This window comes from Crassostrea angulata, chromosome 10 (assembly GCF_025612915.1).
Source record: "Crassostrea angulata isolate pt1a10 chromosome 10, ASM2561291v2, whole genome shotgun sequence".
Taxonomy (NCBI): Eukaryota; Metazoa; Mollusca; class Bivalvia; order Ostreida; family Ostreidae; genus Magallana; species Magallana angulata.
In genome coordinates, this window is record NC_069120.1 from 55,868,761 (window position 1) to 55,878,482 (window position 9,722).

General features: G+C 34.8%; 1 protein-coding gene across 1 annotated transcript; it reads right to left on the minus strand.

The window, feature by feature from the left end:
- Positions 1-248: 248 nt before the first annotated feature.
- On the minus strand, positions 249-6,702 carry LOC128168151 (cholecystokinin receptor type A-like). Its single transcript, XM_052834263.1, has 4 exons — positions 6,583-6,702; positions 6,079-6,284; positions 3,663-3,798; positions 249-2,712 (listed from the first exon to the last, which is right to left on the minus strand). The coding sequence occupies exons 1-4, from the start codon at positions 6,658-6,660 to the stop codon at positions 2,362-2,364; spliced, it is 771 nt and encodes a 256-aa protein (XP_052690223.1). The 5' UTR covers positions 6,661-6,702; the 3' UTR covers positions 249-2,361.
- Positions 6,703-9,722: the final 3,020 nt, after the last annotated feature.

The following is a 9,722-nucleotide window of genomic DNA, read 5'->3' on the forward strand; positions in this document are numbered from 1 at the left end:
ATCATAAGAGATTATATTTGTATGCTCAGTCAATTTAAAAAAATGTTGAAAGATAATGAAGGTTAAATGTAAATTCTTAGATTCTAGTACACTGTTACGAATAATAATTGGCGCATACAAATACCGGTACATAACAGCAATTTAGTGCAATATGAGTTGTATTATCTAGCAATTAACTTTGCTGCAAAAATCTGCTGTAATTATAATTATTTTTGTAAAGTAAATCTTTACGATAGATAAAATTAAAATGATTATATTAAAAGAAATATTTCTCTACTAAGGTACATTGTATATATAAAGCACATAAATTTTTATACAGCATGACCATTATGTAATTATAATTGCTATAATCAGGACATCCAAAACGCTATCCTACAATTATATGGCTAACAAAATTTTATAAACCATGACATTTTTTAAAATTTCATTTTAGTCCTAAATCACATTAAAACAATTCAGATTTCCGACTGACATAAAATTAATTTGAATGAGAAAATAAATTATATTCTACAGATGAGTGACAAGAATATGCTCAATCAATTCTTAATAGAATGGTGTTGCATGATTATATATATTTAATATATTTTTTTTCGAAAGGCTAAACCTGCACTTTGGCATATTAGTAAAATTACAATATTACCTGTTTATGCATATACTTGCTATTTACAATTCTTTGAACGTAAAAAAACGAAGTTTTTATGAGCATACGTGTGAATCTGATGCTAAAATACCTTTTAAAAATCAAATTTTAATGAATGCAATGATAGATAGTTTAGTAAAATAAATTTTAATTCACTTTACAATTAAATGCATTAATCAGTTTTACATTAGTCTGTCTTAGTATTAATTATTTGTCTAGAACTAAGCCGTATTGGTAACTTCTTAAAAGTCATGAGCAGCTAAGCTTCAATTTATTTAAATAACAGTATATCACTCAAGACCTATTTATTAGGCACAGGTTTATTCGCTCTTAACAATTTTTATGTGATGCCATTGTTACAGTGAGGAATTCCCAACAATCTATTGCATGTAAGTATCAGCCTTGCCAAAATACCAACTCATCTGTTTTAATGCAACTGTGCTTTCAAATCACGTCTAGAATTGAAAAATTTTATTCATTAGCAGAGATATTTTTAGTTTTTAAAATAATGCTAACTAAAACCTTTTAACTTAAAACCATTTCATTCTGACCATATAAAATTGGTTATGTTTTTTTATGTCTTTGAGAGACTTTTGTGTATTGATCCAATATGCCATTGACAAGGACTGACTTCCAACAATTGCATTAAACTTGCTTTGAACTCAAATATAGTAAACCTTAATTGGAATCAATTAAAATGTATTTCCCGATTCCTGGAGCAAGTAATTACTACCCTTTTGTGGTGACACGCACTGACGAGTCAATAAATATTAAGAATACATTTATTTTTTATATGGACTTATACTGAACATTTGATGATTTGAAGAAAGGGAAAGGGTTTTTTCCCGCTGTTCCGATAAGGATTAACGGTAAAAGAGTAATTTAATGTTGTAATGAGACGGCAAAACCTAATACACTTCCGCTTCCTCCCGCAAACGTTCTCCCACTACCGGTTGCCCTTGAAAATAAGATCGAGGCGACAAGGATAAATAGCATCTATTTGGAAATTCAATGAGCTGTAATTATGAAAATGGAAGTTTTTATCTGAATCCTTGAACTTCAAAAAAAAATTCTCTATTTTTTACAAAGAAACAGCCAGTTGTTTTATTACGACAAAAACTTTGATTCAATTTTAACAGGTAGATATAATAATACATATGTACCGAAATGAACTTAAAAATTGCCACGAAAACTTTTGTTTAGTAAAGAATTAAAACGAAATTTTTGGTAATTGTGATTTTGAAAAACAGTAAGCTTAATCTTTTGTAAACAAAAAAAAGAAAAAAAAGAATGATATTTCTGTTCGCACATGGTAGCTAAATTACATGGAAAACCATCAGCTGCCTTTAACTAGAATGTTTTACATGGGTCATTTGTTTGGTGATATTCAGCTGTAAAGCAAAACTACAGTATATGTACATATAATTATATAATGCCCTTCTTTCTGATTTACTACATACATCTATATTATAATAATATCTCATTGCATTAGTTTTTGTGATACTTATACTAAGTAAATGCTATCTCAATGGGTTGTAACATTTCAACACATTGTTACCATCTTTATATTTTTTTTACATTGAGCAATAAAGCCACTTCTTTAAGAATTTTTTGGTCTACAATATAAACGTATCAGTAGTATACGACATATGAATTTAGAGAAGAAACCATAGTGAAATTATTTACAATGTGTCTTCTATGAAAAGTTTGGTTCCTGGTACTCAGTTCATTTCGATACAGCCATTATCTTTGTCCTCGCTGTTACTGGACTTGAGAATGGACGCCCTGGTGGTATCAGTGCTGTAGACGTACGTTCGGTAGGTCTGCCGCGAGTTGCAGCACTTTAGAACACTTTTCAGACTGTCTTGGAAGTTTTTGGACATGATGCCGTAAACGATCGGATTGACACAACTGTTGGCGTACGACATCAGATGGAAGGCCATTCGCATCGGCTTCAGGAATCCCTCGTGTAGATCGCTGATGACCTTCGCTGCGACCAGCAGATTGTTCAGAAGGATTGGTCCCCAACAAATGGCGAACAGAAGAACGATCACCATCAACATCAGAATTACCTGTAAGGTAGAAGTCCAACACGATCAGTCCCTGTCGGACTTTGACCAATCTATAAACCTAGAACCATTTTAACAAGAGCTTGAACTTTGGGTAGTTGTGTGACGTAGGCCTGTCTATTTCATTGCTCGCCACTTAGCCATCATGGCTCTTTGAAATCAACACGATTTGTATGGCTTTTGAGTTAAGACTACTCAATCGGTGTATATTTCGCTTAAACCCGCGTCATTTTAACTTGTTTTGACACAAAAAATAGTTACATCCTACTGAAAGTCCAAGGCCTTGTTAAAATGGTTCTAAGAGTAGTTTTCTCTACAGAATTGGTTCATTGAATTGCAATAAACGTTTAACTACATTGCTTTCCTCTGGAACGACGTTCCAGAAGTTCACCGGACCTACAAAGAGGTTGACGAACGCGACGCTTTACAGAGATTATCGAATGACGTGTGCAAGCTTCAGACGTGTGCAAATGTTAAAGATTCGGATCGCATTATTAGCGCGGTTTCGATTTAGACGTTATGCCAGCTATTGCTCATATGTCCCCTTATTGTCAAAAAATCCGAAATAAAAACTGCTCTTATGGGCATTTGATAGAGCCAAAGAAATAACTGTCTTTAACGCTTGATAGATTTAGACTACATCTATATGTCTAGCAGACCCCAAGTCGGTAATTATTGAGGAAAAAGTCGGTAATTATGGAGGATAAAGAAAAGATATCACCCACAGGCTGCGGAAAAAACTAGCAGACTCTTTCAGGACTTCAAGAAAAAATATGATGAGAGATGTGGACTTTTTAAAAAGAAAAATATTTAAAAACCGTAATAAAACTTCGATCAATTTTTTTTAACTATGATTTTCAACTTCAACCTTAATGGATAAACACATATAAAACCATTTCATTTGAATAAAAAGTTCGTGGAGATGTCATTTTTCCCCTCTCAAACCAACGTACCTGTTTTCTGGTCTTCGCATCTACACTACAAGCGTTGGGCACAGACTTAGATTTTGTCGACGACTGAGTGACAAATGAGGACTCTCTGGCCATTCCGCCATTGCTCTGACTCTGACTGGAGGAGTAGTTGTACTCACTATAAAATATTAAATACTATATTGTCAATCGAACAAAATTACACAATGATAACTCAATGTATGTTGATAACAAAATTTAATGTAGATAACTTTATAACTGTACTTGATATGACTACATGTATCAATAAGGTGAAGCCATGTATCACACCTTGCGTCGTTGATATAAAGTGCAATTTTATAAATAGTTTCTTTCCCAAATTTATCATCTAAAAGCATATAGCGCAGTGGGTTTGAGGATTCATAACGAATCTGTAACTCATGAGTTAGAAAATTCTAAACTGGTGAAAGTACTTTGATTATAATGTACTTTAATCCACCTTAATATCGACAGCTGTCCCATACTGCCTTAACTAATGTTATCACAACAAAGGATAATTAAAAATAATATAACCCTTGTTATCAACATCGATATAGACTGACTCGACAAGATATGCGTTTTTATTATACTTTAATGTTAAATACTGAAATCTGATTGATTTAGACGCAGTTGATAATCCGTTTTGTTATACTTTCATGTTAAATACTGAAATCTAATTGGTTAAGACGCAGTTAATAATATTTTCTATTACCCTCAGCGTTAGTAACGCACTTACCAACGGGTAACATTAAAAATTGTTACATGCGCGAAAATTATGCGCGTACGGTTCGCTGTAGAATTCACGTTATTCCTATATAAAAGCAGTAAAATTTTCTTAAAAATTAAGACATTCAGTATAACAAAATAAAGAGTGCCTGTTTGGGAGGATAACAGTTGAAATTGACACCCCGAGAAAACCATTGTCAACCTCCGCTTCGCGTCGGTTGACAATGGTTTTCTCGGGGTGTCAATTTCAACTGTTACCCTCCCAAACAGGCACTATTTATATAATGGTCTCCCAAAGAAAGCAGACAGAGGCTACGGTGATATGAATTTAACTAAGGAACGGTAACTCTATCGTAAATGGTACGAATGAAATGCATTGAGGAACTCAGAAAAATTATGAGACATCTGTAGTCGTGTTTTAAAAAATCGGTCATATTTGTTCAAACAAGACACACCTGCTTATCTTTTGAAATGTACTGTTCTCCAGACATAATGTTCATTCTTAAATCGTTATCGCTTCAGAAGACAATTACTAAAATTCTTGTCACTTTATATGCATAATAAATGCCAATATGAAATATCATAACGGATCTTGGAGTAATTTTATTCATATTCAATTGTTGAACGAATTGATGAATGTGAATGATAGAAAATGGCACCATAAGATTCCTAGAAAAAAACATGAGAACGATGGGAACTTCCATATAAATGTCGTCTTTATCGCTTTATGTGCAGACATTTAGAAACACGAAAGATGGTGGCGAAAATGTTGTCAAGATATGATGATAAATTCGCTGCGACATTTTAAACTCGAACGGTTTTTTGTTTATTAAATTGATGTTTGCCGACACAGTTTTTTTTCGCATGAAAAATATTCCCTTCTGGAGACTGCATGATTTGGTTTTTTGATTCATTTTTGATTTGATTCGAAGCGAGATAATGCCGCAGCAGCGTCCCTTCACTTTTATGGTAGAAGAAGATGTTTTCTAAAATTTCGATACTTAGCTCATAAATATGGTTAACATGATTCATCAAGAATTAAAAGCGAAGTTCAACATGCAATCTTTTCGCTCGTAGATTATTTGTACTTTGATTGAGTACGGTCTCCGTATGTAAACCAATTAGCTCAACAATCAGCAAGTCAATCGGCTTAAAATCATATGCCTCCATTCAACATGAAATAAATTTATTAAAATAAAGTGTTTTATTTAAAGCTCCGATAAGATATTTTATGTGCACAGCTTGATACTGAAAGGAGACACTAGCTTTTAGTTTTAATCACGCAATTGAATAAAAAATGATATTTTAAAGTACAATCACCAATCTTTGTCAGATTTCTATTCAAAAGTTTTGATTTCAAAGACAAGAACTTTAGAAATGTAATATGCCTGAGATATTTTTCCTAAATAAAATGCAAACAACCGCGTTCGTTTTCATAAGCATTTTCCCTGGAAGTTTATGGCAAAGGTTAAACGAAGCACATGTCGATCGAAATTTCTAAAATTTTTGTCCCAAAATAAAATGAACAAAATTAACATCCTTTTTGTTATTATTAACGGGGTAGAGAAACATAAATAATTTATATAAGACGGTTATAAAGTTGTTATCAGTGCAACCATGGAGGAGGGGGCAATCATGAACGGCGTAGAGTTTTTCTTTATTCCGCAATAAATGACAAAGACTTGATTGTATTTACCTCCCAGATCTTAACACTGCTCTTTTGGAGACCACGTCCCAAATCTCGATGGAAATTCGGATATAGGTCACTAACATGACCCCCAAAGGAATTGCGAACAGGATGAAGAACATGTAAACTTCGTAGGCGATCTCAAACTCATGAGACATGTACTGCTTCACACACCAATGGGCCTTGCGCTGCGAGTTGCCCACCTCTTTCAGTTTCTATGAAAAGAGACATTTGTTGCAATTCATCATAGAAAAAACACGACCAAAAAATAATCACGATTTTACGAAACTTTCGCAATTTGGTACATAACATATTCCCCATTTGTTTCGTCTTATCAAAAAGGATAAAAATTTTGTTTATATAACGTTTTCCCCTGATGACATCACTCTCTCAGTAAAAGTATCAAAAAGAAGCAATTCTAGCCGGAAGGCGTCAAAGTTTATGCAATAGTTCCCTTCTTGTTTACGATCGTTATCACTGGGACGCTTTGATGCCAGAGCAGAAGGCACTGACCTGTACAAACGCCGTTGGAGAGGCGATTACGAAAGATCCGATCCAGATGAAAATGGTCACAAACTTGGCATGTTTCATCGTACAGAACGATCGGGCTTGCAAAGGGTATATGATCGCAACGAACCTGTGAATGAAAAACGAGAAACTAACTACACCATTATATATCCATTTGCCAAACAAACACGAAGTAAAAAATGAAGTAGACGTGTATGACAATGATGTATTTGAATTCTTTCTTGCTTAGAGTATTAAATATTTTTTCTACCAAAGTGTAAGCTGAATTGAAATATAAGATGCATAAGTTTAGCGGAACGTTTTATGGACAAGGATGACTGCACTTAGCGCCGGGTTTTTGGCCCTTTTCAGTATTCAGTTGTTGACTGGTGTCGAGGGCAACAGTTGATCTGTCGGACCGACTCGCAAAACTGTTGCCTAAGGCCGAAGGCCGCGGGCAAAAGTTTGCGAGCCGGTCCGACAGATCAACTGTTGCTCGAGACACAGTCAACAACTGTTTTGTTATACCCCTTCTACTCAATAGAGAGGTTTAGCAAACTAACGTGTACGCGTACGTGTACGTGTAGAAAGAAAAATATGTGCATTATCATCAGTTTGTGTAATGACAAATTTCTACACGTATGTACCCGAATGAACATACGTGTAAATTGCAAAGTATATGTAAGGTCGAACTTGTAGCTTCTGTCTCCCCGTTGGCTATTTATTTTAACAAATATGTATCTCTTCCTCCAATACATGCAATAGCACTGTTATTTTATTTTATTCATCTGTGATAAATAAAATATACATATATATAAACAATGATGTATTATAAAATTAACACATGCAGAATTCTCAATTTTCGACTGTGACTAAAATTCTCAGAGAGGATATCTAGAATTACATTAAAACATTTACACGTACAGGTACACGTTACAACTGCTAAACAAGAAAAGTAACGTGAGCTGGTACGCGTAGTCCTAACTTGTAACTTACACGTACAAGTACGCGTACCCGTTGGTCTGCTAAACCTCTCTACAAACACGTTTTCGCGGAATGTGACGTCACCGGTGAACAGTCTTTTTTAACAGGCGATTTTAACAGTTCCAATCTAACAGTTTCAGTCCAATAGTCAAAATACTGGACTTTTTTTCGTATAGAATTTTTTTGTAACTGTTTTACAGGGGTATAAAAATCGCTTCTGTTGCTCTTATTCTTAACCTAATTACACTTTGGTTAAATCTTTTACAGAGTCTAGTAAATTTCCAACATGAATTAAGATTTTAGACTGTGATACAATATGCTCTTTCTATGTTTTTCTCCTTACAACTTTCGAAAAAAGGAGAATTTTCGCTTATCTGCCCTTGATTAAACATATACGATTGATATTAATATGCATGAGCGGTGGAGCTGGCATTATCAGAATGGTACTAAAATTAGACTTGCATGAATAACAATGCCATGTATAAAAATTTACGTGATCACTCTTTCACCATAACCCTATCTATTCTATATGGTACAAGTATACTATTTACTATGGTGTCAACATTAGGCCTCGCCCATGTAAGTACAGAAGACTTTAAATCAATGCTTGACAACTTAACGTGTTCGAAAACAATGTCCTAGTTAGCACATAACATACTACTGTAACTTAAACGTCACGTGATAGAATTTTGTGTTCACAAAGTTACCTGACTGAGGTGAGAAATCAAGTGGTGAATGATAATTTTTCTCATTTAAACCACGAGCGCATCTTTTTCTATTAATCTCCCTTTGACATACAGTACCTGGCCATAAAACAGTACGCAAAATGGCCGCCGTAAAATCAAAACAAATATACACAAATTTCCTTTCTTGATTTTTCGGTTGTTGTAGAGTAACAAGTTTTGACAGTCACACGCATCCATACATTAGCGTCATAACTGACGTCACGTGCAATAAGGGTTCCAGTAGTCTATTCTTAGAATAAAAAATACGTCATACAAAATGGCTCCCAGAGGGAAAGACCTATCAACAGAGCAATCAGACGATTGTTAGTATGTGTAAAAATGGATTAAGTAGCCGGAAAATTTCAGAGTTGATTGGAATTAGTCCAAATACTGTGCAGAAGGTGTTAAAACGGAATTCTGATAGAGGTTCAGTGGAAAACAAGGAAAGATCGGGAAGGAAGAGATTGGTGTCGGACAGGCGCGATCGTGTTTTGGAAAGATTGGTTAAGAAAAACCGGCGACAGACGTTGTCAGATTTAACCAGTGTTTTTAATGATTCTGTACCCGAACAAGTTTCTAGCAGAACAGTTCGACGTAGATTGAAGGAGCAGTGTTATCAGCGATGCTCTGTTTCCAAGAAAATAACGATATCAAAGAACAATCGTCAATCCCGAGTTTCCTGGTCTCGGTCTAAATTAGCTTGGACAGTTGAAGAAAACTGGTCTAAAGTCATCTTTAGCGATGAAATGAAAGTTGTTTTGGGCAAGGACAAGAAAGTTCATGTTTGGAGGAAACCTGGAGAGCGATTTCAACCCGCATGTCTTGGTATGTACAGCAGTCACTCCCCCCACTCTGGCATATCAGCCATGTTTTGGGGCTGTTTATCATACAATGGTGTGGGAACTTTGACCGAAGTTGAGGGGAATATTAATTCCGAGAAGTATATTTCTGTTTTGGATAACAATTTGTGGCCAATTGTTGCGAAAGAATTCAGTGACAGTCCGTGGATGTTGCAAGAAGATAACTGCCCCGTACATCAGTCTAGACAGACGGTTGCATGGAAAGATGAAAATAATATAGATACACTTACATGGCCAAGTCAATCACCAGATATTAACATTATTGAAAATGTATGGAGAACAATTAAGATTCGTTTAGAACACCGCTTACATGAAATCAAAAATAGACAGGACTTGATTCGTGTTGTTAAAGAAATATGGGCCTCGATCACTTCCGACACTATAAAAAGTCTGTATACGTCAATTCCTAAAAGATTAAGGGCTGTAATAAAGGCAAAAGGATATATTACCAAGTACTGATAAGGTAAGAGAAATTTTCTTTAATTCATGTGAAAAAATAACAAACAAATCTTCCAAATGTGAAAAAGTTTTACTGACACGGCGGCCATTTTGCGTACTGTATTATGGCCAGGTACTG

What these genes read in the sequence shown, in the direction of transcription:
- LOC128168151 (XM_052834263.1), bottom strand. Translation starts at nt 6,660, where the DNA reads ATGAAACATGCCAAGTTTGTGACCATTTTCATCTGGATCGGATCTTTC. An exon ending in GCAGTGTTAAGATCTGGGAG is followed by an intron (nt 3,799 to 6,078) that starts GTAAATACAATC and finishes AATATTTTATAG; the next exon opens with TGAGTACAACTACTCCTCCA. An exon ending in ATGCGAAGACCAGAAAACAG is followed by an intron (nt 2,713 to 3,662) that starts GTACGTTGGTTT and finishes TCTACCTTACAG; the next exon opens with GTAATTCTGATGTTGATGGT.